Source organism: Lytechinus variegatus, chromosome 10 (genome assembly GCF_018143015.1).
Source record: "Lytechinus variegatus isolate NC3 chromosome 10, Lvar_3.0, whole genome shotgun sequence".
Lineage (NCBI taxonomy): Eukaryota > Metazoa > Echinodermata > Echinoidea > Temnopleuroida > Toxopneustidae > Lytechinus > Lytechinus variegatus.
The window spans coordinates 31,558,309-31,577,603 of record NC_054749.1 but is presented as its reverse complement, the minus strand read 5'-3'; the positions used below and the strand labels follow the sequence as shown (position 1 = coordinate 31,577,603).

Genomic DNA, 19,295 nt, shown 5'->3' with positions numbered 1-19,295 from the left:
AAAGGGTAGTATTTTCCTTCATTATGTTTCCAAAAGAAGAGAAATCATGGCATGATTTTCTATGTCACAACATTCAATGGTAATTATTGGTATATGGTCCTGGTGGATAGGTGTTTCATCAAATCATACAGTTATATTTGACTTTAAAAGCAACTGGCATATTCAATGTTATTCTCAATCACTTAAAACAAGCTGCTGAAGGTGAGGATGATCTAAATAGACTAAATTTGAAATAATTATTTTAATGTAAAGCACATGTAAATTTTGTACCAAATTTGACCAGGATTAATCAATTGGTGCCTCATCCAGCACTTGATATTCATATTTAACTATTAAGAATTAAATTTGGCTCTCCATATTCCAATCTCCTTCACTTGTAACTTTACAAATCATATGTAACATCACAAAATAATGAATTAGAACTATATTATCTAAGGTGTCCTTAAAATCATTCATTTTAAATGAATGAAGATTGGTCCTTTCAACAAGTGATTTAAAACTTTCACTAGTCTACTTGTGTAATACCTTCTGAGTGTCTTGCTACCATACCCCTTAGAACAATCTACCAACAATTACATTGGCACAGACAGCCAATATTTTTGTTATTGCGTAGGTGATACTATTTCAAGATGTCTTGTGAAGTACGTGAGAAGTATTTTTGAAGTACATCATATCATTCCTTTTCACCATACCTGAAATTTTTTTAAAAGCTTTGTATTTTTATAACAATCACCCTTAGTACCAGTACTTAAATCTTTGTTTAAATTTTCAATAAGAATAAAAAATAAAAATCAAGCGATACAGAAGTGATACTACAGAAATAGAGGCTAAGATGATCCAAAGTTTCTACCACATAAAAATCATCTTTAAATGTTTTTCATCTGATCACTTTGTCAAACCTTGAAATCCTTTGGAAGTCTGATGAGCTTCCTTGATGTTCCTTTAACATTTTTTTCAAGTTTCAAATAGACATTATAATATTAATGCAAAGGAATGGTATTGAGCAAGGGGCGCTTGCTTGAAAATGCAGATGAGCATAACTGCAGTAGTTGTGTAATGCATGTGATGAATAGTACTATCATAAAGGATATCAAACTTGTGAACAACACAGTAATATTATGATGGATATTAAGAGGTAATTTAGATTTGTGTTGGTAAAATCAAGCTTTATCCACCTTCCTACAGAAGGCATATTTGATAATATAAGAGGGTATTTTTTCCAGGGGGCCATTTCATAAAGCTGTTCGTAAGTTAAGAGTGACTTTAAGAACGACTGGTAATCCTTTCTTACCCGCTAAACCATCGCCTATGAATATACCATTTACCACAAGAAAGGATCACCAGTCATTCTTAAAGTCGCTCTTAACTTATGAACAGCTTTATGAAACACCCACCAGGAGTATTTACAAGGGAGATGGCAAAAGGAAATCTGATTAAGACAGCAGGGAACTGTCTCAGAGAGCTTTTTGTCTGTGGTTTCCACAGGCAACTCTTATATGGTATTTGTAAATGATTTGATGAAATCAAATTTGCAAGAAAGAAATCAGCAAAGAGATGGCTTATAAAGCGCTCCCTAGCTAGTATCTCTAGTTACAGAAAGTCTGACCAAACCGTAGTTTCATTCCCAGTTGCATTTGGTATATAACACATCACCACGCTGATCCGATCCCACTCAGGGGACACACAATACCTCTCATTTATTGAGATTCAAAACCATGGATTCGTTTCATAAAGACTTGTTTAAGGTAAATGCTAGTTGTGGTAACGATATCAAAATGAGTTTGTACAGAATCCAATGAAATGACCACCAAAGTGTCTGTTTGTATAAAAAAAGAATATGTGCCAAAGGATTCTGGAAGAAATTGTGTAATTGCTGAGAAATTAGCAAATAAGCGCAGGATTCGGGTCAAGCGTCGGGTCAAGCGTCGGGCACGACATTCAAAGCAATAATAATACACTGTCCCACGTGCGCTTATCTGTGTTGGTGATCTTCAGTGTGAATATTTTTCAGCGTAGATTTCAAGATTTCACAAAGTTCAGTTCATGTGACTGTACCAGATCTAGATCCTCGATGATATACTGACAATTAAGCCTGGTTTTACAGACTTTCTCATGAAATCAGTGCTTACTGCAACTACTGGCATTTCTCTTTAAAATAACACATGCACAACTTCTATGACATGTTTAACATCAGCCAATCAAATTAAATGATTTCAGTAGCTTTTTATTGCAAATTTGTCATTGTAACAAGTTTTGTGAAATGGGCCACAGGTGCATGTTGGCACTGATACATTACTGTCAGTCACACTTTAACTCTTTGTGAAGGATGCCCATCTCCATACCTTAAAATCTTTCTTGAAGGTTGTTGATCTTCCTTGAGATACTCCTGCAGCCACAACAGCTCCGGCATGGATCATAGGACCTTCCTGTTCATTAGAACATTGTTGGGAAATAAGCAGCAAAGGTCTTAAAAACATTGAATTCTAGATCTGGTAATTATTTCAAAATGAGAATAAAATCCAATACCATGACCAACCAAGTGTTTGATAGTATGAATACAATTTATGTGCTTAATTATTCTGGATATAAAATGCCTAACTGCTGAAAAATGAGCAAAACAAGAAACACATTCCTACCAGTTGACAGATTTTTTTTTTTTCAAAGCACTAAAAAAACACATTCCAACATCAGCTTATTTGTGTTGGCAATCTCAAGTTTACAGGCATTTCAGCACAGATTTAATTTTTCAAATAATGAGATGGGTCTCATGAACAACTATCAATTTATCTGGACACCATGGCCCGAATTCACGAAGGTGGTTTTGAAAACCCACGGTTGATTCCATAGTTTATGCAAATTTGCTGTATAAATTACGCTATTTTACCGCGATTTAAAAAAATGTCCAATGCTGATGCGCACTTTTGTCACAATGCGCCAAATTGACGTGGTTATCCACAATATTTTATTCATAAGTCCACTGTTTTGAATTAATGAGTCCACTCTTCAAACAGTGGACTCATTAATAAAATAGCATATCCAACCATGGAAACAGGCGTCAATTTTGCGCACTGTGACAGAATCGCGCATCAGCATTGGACATTTGTCATCCACGCGCCCGATACGCGCTAAAATAAGCTTAATTTATACAGGAAATCTGCATAAACCATGGATTCAACTGTGGGTTTTCAAAACCACCTTTGTGAATTCGGGCCATTGATATCCTCAAAGCTTACCTTGCCTACAGTAAGACCTCCTGCAACTGCGAATATGACACCTGTGACCTTACAGACCAACGTCTTGAAGCGTACCACATGAGGGATCTTCACACCATTCAGATAACACTTGATTTGTGGTATACCACTACCCATTGCTATTGGCTGGAAGATAAGATAATCAACAAAAATAAGAGAGATGGTATTGGTAGGAGACCACTATCAATGACCATAGATTGAAGAAAACTTTATGAAATGATAAAATTTATATTCTTGAAAAAACAGAATTGTAATAAAATTAACAATTTATTAAAAAAGCAGAACCACAGCCTGAGAAAACTACGGTAAAAACTGAAAACTAAGGTTAGTCTGATTTCTGCCATTGACTTTTAACACAGGGCAAAAACTCAGGTAAAAAAACCCCTGAGTTTTCTCAGGTAAAAAGTTTTATGCAACAGGCCCCTGATAATACTTATTGTAAACCAATGTACTTGCTACAAGAAAGCATACATGTACTTAACGTTGGGGAGATGCTGCTTATGGTATTGCTTGGGGTTGCCACGAAGTCAAGCTTAGCTTATAGTGGCAACCCCTGCAACCTTCTGATAATTGATGTTTTAATAGAAAATGCAATTTTTTTTGGTATGTTTTGCTTGTCAGTTATATGTATATTATTACTGTATTTTCTTTGTTAATATGTTCATGAAAAATGTATACCATTCACCATTAGTATAGGCTGGATAATGTATGGACAAAAAAGTGCAAAGAATGCTACTTGTATTTATAATAAACTGCTTCCAAATCATGTAAGCTGAAAACTGAACAAAGGGGAAAGAGGTATTTGTTGTATAATGCTTCATATTTCTTAATGCGAAAAATGTTTGAAAGAAGGAACATATTTGTGGTCTACCCTTTCTAACTGAAGCTATAATAAAGTGATAGTACAATATTTGTGGTATATACCACCATTCCCAATAGGCTGACAAAAGTATGAAACGAGTACAAAATATATTTATGATAACAATCATACGTACCTCCACATAAGCAACTAGCATGACTGCTACAAACACCAGAGCAATGCACATGGCCAACCATACACCAAACGGTTTGATGATATCAGTACTATAGTTGTCTTTTATGAATACTATGAAGTATGATTAAGGCAACTATGATTTTTCAAGTAAACTAATTTCACATGATCAGATCCAAAGCTTATCATATATCATATATCATATATTAGAAAGCAATGGTGCATGCCAAAACAAAACAAAAATATAAATTTTAAGCAACTTATCTCCCTCAAAAGAAATGGTCTTTCAAAATTCTTGTATCTAATGTTTGAATGAGTTTAATTACCCAAATTCTATTTACAGTAGGTAGAACAAGAGTTGCTCTTTCAAGTACTTACTTTAAAATGTCTCAATTTTGAGTTTAAACCTAATTCATTTTACCAACTGAAGTTCAAGCTGTCTTGCAACATATTGTAGGTCTTGAACAGGGTTGTCAAATAATAACAATTTAAAGCTTAAGATCTGCTTATAGTTTTAAATATTTAACATAAAATCATTACAATTCTTCTACTATGGTGCTTTTGAGCTGGAGGATAATATAAAGGATACAGGTTCTGACAGTATGGTATTTTAGTTGTGAGAGTCTTCTGATTGTGACATCAATGATCACAGCGATAAGACCAGTTATTATACCAGTTAATAGCATCACAAACCATCGTGATAACTCCTTACGAAGAACATGGACACTCTGAAAAGAAACAAAAAGACATTTTGAATTGAAATGATTTACTTACCCTCTGTTCTCTCTCCCCCTCTCTCTCTATCTCTCTCTGCATGTTTTAATTTTGCTGAAATAATTCATTATTTGTGGATGACTACATTGCATCTTGGAAAAAAACAACTAATATCAAACTCTTTTTCAGAAAAGAATCAAACTTGATTGCAATTCTTTTTACCAGTGAAAATTCAAACATATCATTCTATTTTGTACGCTACGCAGTATTTGATATGTGCATTATCCCCTTTCAATATCATATAATTATGTATATATCTTGTAGATATATGTATAATGACTGTACATTCATCGTAAACATGGAAAGTTGAAAAAATAAAATAAATGAATTAAGTTTGATGTCAACCCCCACCACTCCCCATGTGCATGTGAATTTCAGTCACAGCAACAACTAAAAAGTATTTCACTTTCATTTACAGCTTCTTGCCTTTACAAAACAAAATTGAACTTCAATGTTTGATTTATTATCTATTGTCCTACATTTAAATATACCCTTTTCCACTATAAGAAAAGTATAATTGCTTAACTTGACAGTTGGTAAGAAATTTCTGTAAATATGTAATCTCTTGATGGCACAAAAGTAATTAATGAATGAAACAAATGCTATGAATAACATGATATAAATTATACATACCTTAGAACTGATCTTTTTCTCTTCTTTCAAGTACAGGAAATTCTCAATTTCATCATAATCCAAACTCTGAAAAACAATGAATCAACATTTCTTATTCTGAATATAATACATGTAAGTAGTAATAGTATTACAATGTCAGTCGGTGATGAAAAGGTTACATAATAACAACAAAATATTCATTCTTATGTAGGGGAAAGTCTTTACAATTCAAGGTCTGGGGTTTATATCCCACTGCAGCACTCACATACTTTGGCAAGGCATTTATTTATATTTGCCACTCTCCACCCAAGAGCAGGAATTGGATTGCTGGTAGGAAGAGATTACTGGAATCATGCTCAAGCACCCTATCAGAGTTGCCATGTTCAAGTCCAGTTAATATATCATGCAATGCATAGATACATTGCATGAACTTATGAAGTGCTTGGTAAATATTGCATAGTGTTATGTAATTGGTTCTAATTTTTAATCAATACCTTATCAATGTTTATTCCTGTATTCTAAATGTATGTGAACTTGCTAATATTCAAGCCATATTCAATGCCTTTACAATTTGATAATTCTAAAGATCTATTATCTTTTTTTTTTATTTTTCAGATAAAATTAAATATTTATTAATAAAACACACAGGTGTAACATGTGACCTAACAATGATGTATGCATTTTTTAAGGGATTGTCCAGGCTGGAGATATATTTGAGTAAAATTCACAGAGCAAAATGCTGAAAATTTGATCAAAACCGGATAACAAATAACAAAGTTATTGAATTTTAAAGATTTCCATTATTCCAGTGAAACAGTTCCAGGCATGTCATAATGTGGGCTGATGTCATATCCCACTTGTTCTTTTTGTATTTTGTTACATGAAATTAGGTTTATTCAAAATTTTTCTACGAAGAACTAAAACAATTGGATTGATTAAGTGGATTAGTTATTCATTGCCGCAACTTATTTCATCATAGTGGAGACACATTTACACACGTAATGAAAAAAATGAAACAATTATGATTTCATGTAATAACATAAGAAAAGGGAAAGTGGGGATGTGACATCATCAGCCCACCTAATGAAGAATCGTGACGATAAGCATATTTTTTTCACGAAATATTGATAAACTTTAAAATTCAATAACTTTGTTATTTTTTATTCTATTTCGATGAAATTTTCAGCATTTTGCTCTGTGAATTTCAATCTATTTATTTAGATATGAATATTTTCAGCCCGGACCATCCCTTCCACTTTTAGGAAAGTGGTCCATTTGCATGTCTGTACTTGTGAAATAATATACCAAAAGTTCATGTTTGCAACCTGGCCTAGGTCTAAAGCACTTTATGCAAATTTTGTGTTGGTGTCAGAGTTTGTGTAAGTTGATATGTAGCTATTCACAGACATATCTCATATTGAATCCATTGGATTTTTTGTTTATTGTGAGCTACAAAGTTAATATAGACTATGTCTTTAATAATATGATTTGATTTTTTTTAAATAAACATACTTTTAATGGTATTATGGGCATTAAACATCTGTAAGGTGTAGAATAATAGTTCAAAATATATTTCCAATCATTGACATCTACACCCAAACAAGGCAATATCCTGGCTTCAAGGATGAAAGTTGGAGAAAACAAACATTATAGAGAGTGGATTTTCCCCTCTAAAAAGTTCCCTATCACACGTTAGTTTCCTGTTTCATTCAACTCTCAAAACACATTGATCACATGGTACACTTAGACTGAATTAAATCCAACTCGACCCATTTCATTAGAGAAAAGATTTATCTAAAGTGGCAGAAAGTGAAACTACATGAGAACTGTCTCATGACTACTGTAACTAAAAATAAATGCTGCATTTTGAATTTTGATGCTGCATATTCAATTTTCATAAAGTATATTCATTTTTTTTTATACAGTAATGATTGTACAAGAGAGACAAATATTGTGTCAGAGGAAACGTGATAATAGGCTATGAATAAACTATCATTACTGGGTGACAAGAAATTATATAAATTAAAGGCACCCCAACACATTTTTTTGCTTTATGTGACTCAATGCAATTTATCGAGAGATATCCTGTCTAAATCTCAATTCCTTATCTTGGAAAAATAATGCCATGTCAAAGGGAAGACTGTTCAAATTGATGCAGTGGAGGGAAAATATATACATATATATATATATTTTTATTTCCAGGATTATTTTTTACAACTTAATACCTAAATCTAAAACATTGCCATGAATGGGGATTTCTAGTTCTACTTTTTTAGTTTTCAGTGCTCTTTTGAGCATTTTAGGGGCTAAATTGCCCCCCAACCCCTGTGTAATTTTTCTGATATAGTAATATGGCAGTTATGGTGTTTTTACTCCTAATATAAACATTTAATTATTTTTAGAAACAAATCCCTAATTCACATACACCAGCAAAAAAAAAAGAAGCTTCAGACAATGCATCCCAGAAAAAAATGAATACAAGCATATTAATGATTTATAATATCTAAATCACAAATACAATAGACAAATGACCTATCATTGCAGAGCTTAATCCCCTCCTTCATCTTAGTTGATTGCTCATTCCTCTAATTTTTTTGAGGTGATATTTTGTGTTAATATCTAAGTAATATTAGTCTATGCAGAGCTGCCAACCTGAACAAGAACATTTCAGTATTTTTAAGCTGACAAGTGGAATGCCTCTGGCCGTCTCACCTGCATCACGCGATTCAACATAGCAGCAGTGCTGACTTTGAAAGCTGCTATAACTCGCACAAGATGTGCAGTGATACTTGGTTACTCTTATTTCCACGTTTTATGAACTAGACCAATACGCTTAGAGATAAGATGGTAATTCAACAAATACCCCTAATGTGGCCAAAATTCATTGACCTCACATGACGTTTGACATTGATCATGTGACCTGAAACTTGCACAGGATATTCAGTGATACTTGATTACTCTTATGTCCAAGTTTCAAAAGTCAGATCAATAAACTTGCAAAGTTATGATGGTAATTCAACAGATACCCCCATTATGGCCAAAGTTCATTGACCTTTGACCTTGGTCATGTGACCTAAAATGCGCACAGGATGTTCAGTGATACTTGATTACTCTTATGTCCAAGTTTTATGAACTAGACCAACATACATGTACTTTCAAAGTTATGATGGTAATTCAACAAATACCCCCAATTCGGCCAAAGTTCATTGACCCTAAATGACCTTTGACCTTGATTATGTGACCTGAAACTTGCACAGGATGTTCAGTGATACTTGATTACTATTATGTCCAAGTTTCATGAATCAGATCCAAAAACTTTTAAAGTTTTGATTGTAATCCAACAGATACCCCAAAATCGGCCAAAGTTCATTGACCCTAAATGACCTTTGACCTTGGTCATGTGACGTGAAACTCATGCATGATACTTGATTAACCTTATGTCCAAGTTTAATGAACTAGGTCCATATATTTTCTAAGTTATGATGACATTTCAAAAACTTAACCTCAGGTTAAGATTTTGATGTTGATTCCCCCAACATGGTCTAAGTTCATTGACCCTAAATGACCTTTGACCTTGGTCATGTGACATGAAACTCTTATAGGATGTTCAGTAATACTTGATTAACCTTATGGCCAAGTTTCATGATCTAGGTCTGATGTCATTTAAAAAACTTAACCTTAGGTTAAGATTTGATGTTGATGCCGCCGCCGCCGTCAAAAAAGCGGCGCCTATAGTTTCACTCTGCTAAGCAGGTGAGACAAAAATCAGTATTTTGGCGAGGAAATCAGTATTTTCAAAGAAAAACCATAGGACAACACATACAACTGAAACTTGAGAAATCAGTATTTTGCATGAAACCATCAGTATTCTTCTCATTTTTCAGTAGTAAATAAGGAAAATCAGTACTACTTGGCAGATCTGTCTATGCATTGAAGATCTAATTGTCATGACATTTTGTTATTATTGTCATACCTCATATTTTGTAGAGAGTACGTTCATCCTGTCTATCTCATCACTGTCCTTCCCAGGAGCCTGAGAAATGGTAACATTCAAAATAATTATGGTAAGGAGAATATGATGAATTATGATGACATTGCCACAAATATGCTTCTGCTATCATTAATGCTACTATCGCTGCTAATGCTACTTTTATCACCACCGCCACCCTACCACAATCCCCCACTACCACCACCACCACAACCACAATCACCACCACCACCACCACCATCACCACCACCACCATCACCACCACCATCACCACCGCCGCCACCACCATCACCACCACCATCACCACCACCACCACCACCATCACCACCATCACCACCAATACGACAGTAATTATAGGTTTCATCATCATCTTACACATTTCTGGTGATCACATTAAAGCCTGCCCCGAGTATACAATGTAGATGATTTGTATTCAGAGTTTGAATTAACAGTCGGAAAAGAGTGCATTCCATAAAACGTGTGAAAAATGGTATCTTAAATACGAACAATGAAAGGATTCAATAACCTAGTCATGTTTCTACAAGTAGATGTATACAACCCTCCTAGAACATTCCCACGCACTAATTTGTAATCAATAAACACACCTTTTGTTTCCATGGCAACCTCCTCCTCACAGATGTATTGAGAGTATGGAATTGTCTGTCATCTTCTGATTGGTCTACATCATTCTGTAGGGAGTGCCCAACCTAGACGGGAATGAGAAAACAGATAAAATCAATTTCAATGGATTACTATATCATAAAATAGTTCTAAATAAAATACATACAGTAGTGCTAAAAAGTTAGTGACCCCCTCCCCCACCCCTTTCTTCACATGGCCCTGGGAACAATTTTTTTACTGGGTTGCTGATAAAAATTTGAAGAAAAAAAAAGGTTTAACTACAAAATGGAGCTCAATTTGGTCCAGATAAATTGTAAAAGCACAAAAATAACAGTTTCACTACAAAATGAAGGTACCATAATTTTTTATACATTTTTTTCATATCTTCCAGAATACTTAGGGTTGCAATAACAAAGGAGCATTGTGGCCCAGTGGATTAGTCTCCGGACTTTGAAACAGAGGGTCGTGGGTTCGAATCCCAGCCATGGCGTAATATCCTTCAGCAAGAAATTTATCCACATTGTGCTGCACTCAACCCAGGTGAGGTGAATGGGTACCTGGCAGGAATTTATTCCTTGAAATGCGTGTGCGCTGTAATCTTAGTAATTACGGCAGCCAAGCTACAGCTGGGGTAATAATATCCAAGTCCTTTGGAAGCGCATAGAGACATTATTCATAATTGTGATATGCGCTGTACAAGAACTGTTTATTATTATTATTATTAACAAACACAGCACCCCCACTTCCCAGGGTCATACTCCTTCATGCTGACTCCTGAATTGAGATAACAACGCTTCAATGTTTGGCGAGCCCAGAAAAACAAACTTTATTGAATGTAATACCTTCTCACTTGAATTCACAATTAAATATCTATAACATGGCAGAACTTGTACACTTAAAGAGAAATGCCAGTAGTTGCAGTAAACACTTATCTCATGAGAGGTCTGTAAAACCAGGCTTAATTGTCAGAATATCATCGAGGATCTAGATCTGGTACAGTTACATAAACTGAACTTTGTGAAATCTTGAAATCTACGCTGAAAAATGTTCACACTGAAGATCACCAACACAGATAGGCACACGTGGGACAGTGTATTATTATTGCTGGAATAAAGACCCGACGGAAGTGACCGAATCCGCGCTTATTTTGCTTATTTCTCAGCTATTACACAATTTCTTCCAGAATCCTTTGGCAAATATTTTTTATTCATACAGACACTTGGGTTGTCATTATATTAGATTCTGTAAAAAGTCATTTTGAGATCGTTACCAAAACTGGAATTTATCTTTAAAATATGTTCATTTTCTGGTGGGGTTCACTAACCTACATATATGAAGAATTCATAAAGAGACTGACCAAGAGCAATTCATTGACCTTTAATTATTTTACAGCAGATAAATGAACGACATAAATTACAAAATGCAAAATAAAGATGTTGCTTGCAGGGTTGGGCTCAAATACTTTCTTCAATTATAATTACGTAGGTGAAGAAATAATTAATTACAATTACTTTTGAATTAAGTTACATTTTTTCGATTACAATTACCTATACTTTTGTCAATTACAATTCAACTTCAATCACTTTATCAGAGTGATAAATGAAATCAATTTGTATTCTGCATGTACATGTACTAGCACCACCTATTTCAACATAATTCTAAGTTACACTGAGAATCTACAAAAATGAAGGGTTATGTTAAAGAGCACAGATCCTGCCTATTGCACTCCTTGATGCTGAAGCAGTTGACATGAAAAAAGTCATGAAATTAAATCATAAATCAAGTAAGCACATGGTAAAGAAATTGAATGTTTGTAATCAAAGTAACTGACAGTAATTGAAGTCACTCATATATTTTTCAATTACAATCACTTTTCCTTTTACGATTTCAAAACTTACAAATATAATTACTCAAAAAATGTAATTGGTTACCCTGTAATTGAGCCCAACCCTGGTTTCTTGTTAACCATTAGAAGCTGATTTTCAACATCAGTTGTTTGACTAGGACTAGGCAGCACGACTAATTCTGTTCATGGATTTACAAAATCAATCATGCCTTTGAGATTCTTTGTCATTTCCTTTTTAGGGTTAGCAACCACTGCACTTAAAATCAAGCTCTAGTATTTGCCCTGTTGGTCTATTTCTGATTTTCTTTATAATTTTGGGTTGACATTGTAGCCTGTATTCATCTCACCACAACTTCTGATGTTGCTACAGGTAGGGTGTAGCCAGCATTAAGTTCTGGCAAAGGTGAAATTTACTTTATTACTTTTAATTCATTGACTGACAAATATCAAATAAAAATAAAAGAAGACAAAGATAAAACCCCAAGTATAAAGATGCAATCTGAAAGCTACAATAAACAAGTAGAGTCCACTTATTTCATTTTAAAAATCTTTACTAAAACTAAAAGAAAAACGTTGACAAAAATTATTGATTGATGAGGATCATGCTATTTGGAAATTATACATGTAGAGAGTCTGTTCATTTTTCAAAAGAAAAAAATTACATACTTACATCGATATCACTGTATGATCTTGGGTGAGATTGGCCCGATATAAGGGGTTGCCTTTCCATTTGTCCTGTTACACTGCCTCGAGGGCAGGATCCTATTTCGTGATTTTTACTGTCAGAAATTCAACTGTTTTGAAAAAGGTACATAAATGTGTACAAGAATGAATTTACAGTGTGACATCTATACATTCAGCTTCATGAGAGTAAAACTTTTTTTTGGATACAACTAATAAGAAATATGTTTTACAATTGATCAATGAATTGATTGAATGATCAGATTCAGAAAAAGCATGCATTTGAATCAAATTTGACCAGGAGACCCCGGTAGATGATTAACTAAGGAAATGGTTTGGAAAGTCATGTTTCTTTTTATTATCATTTACAATCAAAAATGTAAATTTCATAAATAAATAATGATTATTTCTTTAAAATAATTTTTCAATAAATTGTTCTACAAAACAGAGCTTCTTAATGTATTTCATTTTAGCAATAGCTACGTCATAACAAAGAGAGTCAAGGGTAAAGCATATGTACAGAGTATCGGAAGATTTTGCAATGGTCATCAGGAGATCGGTCTAGTGAGAAACATTGCACTTTTCATATTTCTTTTATACCTTTATAGGCATTATGTATATATAAAAACTAAACAAATTAGTTTTTTAGCAATGTGCTATGGTAAATTATGATTTTCGATGGAAATCCTCATTGAGATCTGACTGGGGATCTAGTACAGTGTAACTTTTACTGTTAAGTTAGACCCAACATTAAATTGTTCGACACAGTCACACTCAAATAGTCACACTAACAGTGTTTTTAAATTATATTTCTAGGCTACAAAATGAAAAGACATTGTCAAAATTGTAAACATATCATTATCATCACCCAGTCCTCTAGGACGGAGTACAGTGTTTGTGTAACATGGATATGGTCACAGAATTCTGGGACCCATTTCTCAACACTGTCATAAGTCTAACTTCTTGACTTAGTGAGCTACTTGTCCGCAAACCGTTTCACAGAGCCCTCATTGCCAAGATCGGGTACAACAACCTCACTTATATTTACAATGTATGACAACTCCGAACCTGACACAACTTCTTTCTTAATGACGCGGTGGCATCACCCGGGTCAAACTATAACATGCGAAATTGCCTTGAAATTTGAAAATCACAATCTTACATAATCAATCATATAGAAGTTGAAATTACATCACAAAACAAGTGGGATAATGCATTCAATGATAATTGCATTACAAAGAAGCTATAAAAACTGTTTGTAAAACGCCACAAAACCATTCATTTTGAAATAGTAAAATAATTGAATAAAGATTCTACCATGTCAGGCTATCCATAACTGGAGCCTTCTTTGTTTCCAGACCCCAAACATTCAGATAAATTCTATCTCTAATTCATGTATATAATTTGTCAAATCATATTTTTTGGTGCCTAAAGATTTATACTATTTCTATTTATTTCGAAGTTTGAAATCATAAAAACGTATAATAGATTATCATTCTGGAAAAAGCCCATTTAGATTTACTCTCGTAAACTATCAAAATTTGATACCCCAGGGGTACTGATCTCAACGTCCACATGTGATTTTTAGTCATGAAATTAAATAAATTTTTCATTTTCTCAGCAATTTAATGCTCCAGTCTTCCACTTATTCAATGAACAAGGTTATAATATAACCTTGTTCTCAGTTACATCCCCATGTGTGGCAAAATAATGGTGGCAATGTTTGGCTTAATTTCTCTTTTTATATGGACAAATGCTTGATTTTCTTACACTGTCAGTTTTCATTACAGCTATTCATCTTATAACTTGGCACTTATGTAAATTTAATTCTTTAAATTATTTCTTTCTTAATTAAAAATAGAGATTGAAAAATGAATATTTTCTTGCCATATTACTTTCCACCAATAGAGGGTGTACACAAAAATATGCCCAAAATTCAAGTTTTTGAGCGCTATGGTGAATACAAAAATTATTCCCAAGTTACTAATGAAAAATAAATTGCAACTGTATGGAAATTAGTAATTTTGGTCACAAAAGTGATATTTTAATGATTTTTCAAAGTGTGTGCTATGTACAGCATTGGCATACCATAGTCCTACCTGTAGATTCCCCACAGGCAGGATGGTTGCAGTGAACAATGCAGTCTTCAAAGTTTAAGTATTTATGATGCAAAATTTACCTCTGCTATTATTTTGAAAAAAATGTATTTCCCAATCAAGATATTTGCAATTTGAAAAATTGCAAAATTATATTTCTTTATAAATTATGCTATTTTGTCATTTTGTGATTAAGCTCAATGTAATGCTAAGGCTAAGTAAGGATCATCTCATCTAGTCTTGTATTATTTAACAAATTATTCATAATTACGGAATAAATTTTAATATTTGTAAAATAATGATTTTTATCTATAATGGTTTTTCGAAACGGCGTCGTTAGCTGGAAGTACGTCATACATATAGGCAGTTCAAGGGTCGATGCTATTGTATTTCCGTTGCTTACATGTGAATCACGGGGTCTACGCGGCATCAGTGAGGTAAGAAATCTTCATTTTTCTACATTTTTATTTAACATTTTTTAAAACCTTCCTACTCATTAGGCGTAGGAAGGTGTAGAAATTAATAAAATTAACGTATTTCGAGCGATCATGTTATGAATAGATGGATTTCCTAGTAGGGAAATCCATCTTTATTATTGTCCTTTGCTTAAGAAACAATGGCTACAGTGTCAAGACGTCAATGATGAAGAAGTATATGACAGTATATAAAAAACATCACCATTGCGTCCTCAAGACTACGTCTCATCCGTTTTTACCAATAAGTCTTATACTAGTATTTGTCTATTGATAACAATTTCTAGTTAGGAAGCCTTTTGTGAAACAGGTTTAGCAAGATTGGAACTAACTCCGTGGTTGATGGATAAAGATATGACTAACTTGTTCAGGTATTGAGAAACGGACCCTGGTCCATGAGGCTCAAGTCCGCTCGGTGTTGCTGCCGCCGGCCCTATCGGCGCAAGATACGGTCGGTAGCCCTGTCTTGGGTCGACCTGAACCAAAACAAGCCAGGTGCAGCTTGATCTCTGACTGAGCTGAGCGGCGACGAGGCTAAAAGTACACTAGATTAAACCAGATATCAATTATTAATACCTTCAAATCTCATATATTCAAAAGAAGAAGGATATGAATTGTTTTTACCCAGGTGAGGAGCCAAATTGCATAACATTCTGAAGCCTCATCCAAATCCAAGACCAAGATAGGTAGAAGAGGCAAGCTATACGTGATGGAACATGTGATAGGCTAACAATGTCACCTGACACAATTTCTCCCCGTAGTCTGTGCATGAGGCTGACATCATTTTATTTGTTGGTTTTATCTGGAAAAATAGTGCCTCCCCCAAATCATTTTCTTCGAAATTTCTCTTCTCTGAAGGTCTTATACCATCGATATTTTTTTCCTTTTTGTAGAATCGATCCTGTCAAGTGGAGGTGCCGTGGCCGAATGGTCTAAGGCGCCCGGGGTTCGATCCCCGGCCGCGGCACCTGTGCCCGTGAGCAAAGCCTACGTACAATGCTCTTTATCCTGCTTTCAAATAAATGGAAATGTTGTATATTGGTAAATTGGTGTGTACCGCTACCCCCCCCCCCCATTGGCGGAGCAAAAAAAAAGAAAAAAAAAAGAAAGAAAGAAAGAAAGAAAGAAAGGGGGAAGAGAGGAGAAAAGGAAGATCAAGTAAATAAAGCGCGAGCAGAAAATACTCAGATATTCCGGTATATAGAGATATTGTAAAGTGGATAGGGATAACACTTAATAAATGATGCGAGCGCGAGCTGAGATTTTTATAACTATTTTGACATGAGACCTGGACATTCTAGGCCTATGGATTTTTTTCATCATATGAAAATGATGACTATCCTCCTTTTCCTCTTCCTAAGCGCGATATGAAACTTGCCGATATTCCTTTCTGAAAATTATTAGGAATTCATGAAAATTGTATCTATCTTATTTATTAATGTTATAAGCCAAATGAGAGAGTGGATATTTTAAGCACTTGTGTAATCATGAATGGGATTTATGAGTTGATATATTTTCAACAATAATGCTATTTATAGCGCAAATCGCGAGACGAAATTTTTGATGAATATTACTGTCATAAAAGGGGTTAATAGAATTTATTTATAAAGAATCTTATGGAATAAACAAAGACAATCACGTAGGCCTACTTGGCAAATCAAATAATGTGAGCGTGTGACAGCGCAAAAAGCTGCAAATTATATTTACCCAATAAAACTGACATTTTACAGAGCACTTAAAAAATCAATATGTAAATCAAACAAAAAAAAATGAAAGCTCGATGTCCGAGCTGAAATATGCATTTTATATTTCGAAACTTGATATTTTAAGCTACATATCAGCCTCTTGAGCAAGATATTATATATTTCATTATATTTTAAGCAATATAAGTGATTTCACTTTTAAAAATGAAGACACAGTATTTCTATTAGGGTTTTCATGTAGCCTTCTATTTTCCCCTGGCTGCTATTATTTCAAGCTTTCAGCTTACGATAGCTGGCCTCTGCATTTAAATCTATTTGTTATTGTTTAGATTATGTCTATATCTACTTAACTACTATACAATTGTCACCTTTGTAATTTGATCATTACGTATGTTTGATGTATTATCATTGTTATAAATTTTTAATTTTGATTTATTAATAGATGCAAAAATACCTGCTTAAAAAATGTATTTCATCAGACAGGCTATGCGAGCGCGAAGCGCGAGCAAAAATTTAATAGAGTGACATGACATATATTTTCAAATATCAAAGCCATATTTTAAGTCTTCCCTTGACCTTATTTTATTCACTCGTCTCCTTCCTCTTATTTATTTAGTAGGGGGAAAATTGATATTGTGTCCCCCTACTATTTTGGGTAGGGGGAGGCGTCCCCCTGGGATTTCTGCCCATGGTTGAACATAATAGATAAATCTTCACCGATATGACAGTGGGTTCTCCAAGTTTCACAATGAAAGTTTGGTATAGCGCCATCTGTATGTGAGTTTCAATTTTGTTCAGGGGACGCTTTCGCTGCACGGAAAGGTGTCTTGCTGTGAGTGTGATGCCATGACATTTGCGGGGACATAATTTTTTGCTCCGGCGACTGTAATATTGCTCCGATGGGAAATCTACACGTTATGCAAAAACTAAATAAACCATATCCTTATCTTAACATTATTATAAAGGTTCATAACCAAAAACTCTATTACAATCCCAACTCTAACCGGATGCTCTCTGATATTAATGTCGCAGGAATGTTTTCTCACCTTAGGGTCTCGTTGTTCAGCACTCTTCGTGATTTTTTTTTCACTCGGGTCGCCTTGCTTCTTGCATGTTTTTAGCGTTGCTATATCAAAGCTCCAATCTGAATCCATGGACCTATTAAAATAGGTCCATGCTGAATCTTATCGACTCTCGTCCCCCTAATTATGCTCATATGCGGAACTCCAATAATTCGAGCAAAAAATGTTTCAAAATATATCTTCGATTGGGATTGCTTCGATCCCTCGACTTGCCGCCCCGTTAAAAATTCATAGCTACGTTACCGCCTATCAAATCTACCTAAGTATTTCCATCTCCATTTCATCTCCCCTTCTCTAATCTTCTCTACGCTCCATCTCCATCTTCTCTCTCTTTTGACCCCCCCCCTTTTTTCGACCCCCTCCCTTATGTTCATTTTCTCTTCTCTGAATCTCTCTATAATTATCAATCACAAAGATCCACCCCTCCTCGTGACCGTCTACATTTCACCCCTTTCAATGTATTTCTCTTCTTCTTTCTCCCTCATCATTTCTATTACCATTTCCTTTTTATACTCCTTCTTCCTCGTTCTACATAACCTCTCCCATCTGATTTCTCTTACAATCTCCCTCTCGCTCAAACTGTATTTAATTTCGGTCTGTCGACCCTTCTTCATTTCCATCTAATCTCATTCTATAATCGAGCTCCCTCTAGCTCTCGATTCGCCATCTCTATAACGATTCTCAACCTCCTAACAGAAACAATTACCGCTTTCTCATCTCATTCATTATAAAGGGGGGGGGGTCGTTCAGTTTTCACGCCGACTCGGCAACCAACGCAAAATATCAAATCTCACTGATAATGTGCCAGGAAACAAGAACAGTTTAGAAATTTTGCTTTGATCTTTATTCCACATGATCATCATGATCGTCATTCGAATGTCGCTGTCACAAAAGCAGAACATAGAACTTGTATTTAAGATTGAATACAAATATAATAACTCGCTAAGCACATGTACAAATAGTCTGCATAAGTACAAATAGGCTAATGCTTAATGGGGTAACCAGTATTAGGAAACAATGAAATTTAAGAAATATGAAGAAAAAGGAGGCCAAAAATAATTTTGAAATGTATCGAGATAAGGTGTATAATAAAAAAAAAGCTAATCCAGACAACATGCATACAAGATTTGTCTTTCTTTTTCTGTTCCCATTTTTTTTATTTCCCTGGGATTTTTCC

At 34.5% G+C, this 19,295-nt stretch overlaps 1 protein-coding gene across 2 annotated transcripts in view; it reads right to left on the bottom strand.

The window, feature by feature from the left end:
* LOC121422727 (H(+)/Cl(-) exchange transporter 7-like) overlaps positions 1-16,060 on the bottom strand; it is a 32,479-nt gene extending 16,419 nt beyond the window's left edge. The window contains exons 1-9 of one of the 2 annotated variants that reach the window (XM_041617902.1): positions 15,958-16,060; positions 12,754-12,877; positions 10,222-10,323; positions 9,602-9,661; positions 5,650-5,715; positions 4,832-4,970; positions 4,247-4,356; positions 3,234-3,377; positions 2,343-2,426 (exon numbers count right to left, since the gene is read on the bottom strand). In XM_041617902.1, the coding sequence (XP_041473836.1) occupies positions 2,343-2,426; positions 3,234-3,377; positions 4,247-4,356; positions 4,832-4,970; positions 5,650-5,715; positions 9,602-9,661; positions 10,222-10,323; positions 12,754-12,813 (765 nt within the window). In that variant the 5' untranslated portion in view covers positions 12,814-12,877; positions 15,958-16,060. Of the gene's footprint in view, positions 1-2,342; positions 2,427-3,233; positions 3,378-4,246; positions 4,357-4,831; positions 4,971-5,649; positions 5,716-9,601; positions 9,662-10,221; positions 10,324-12,753; positions 12,878-15,696 lie in introns of both variants that reach the window. The other variant, XM_041617903.1, reaches the window with a different exon arrangement.
* Between the last annotated feature and the right edge of the window lie 3,235 nt (positions 16,061-19,295).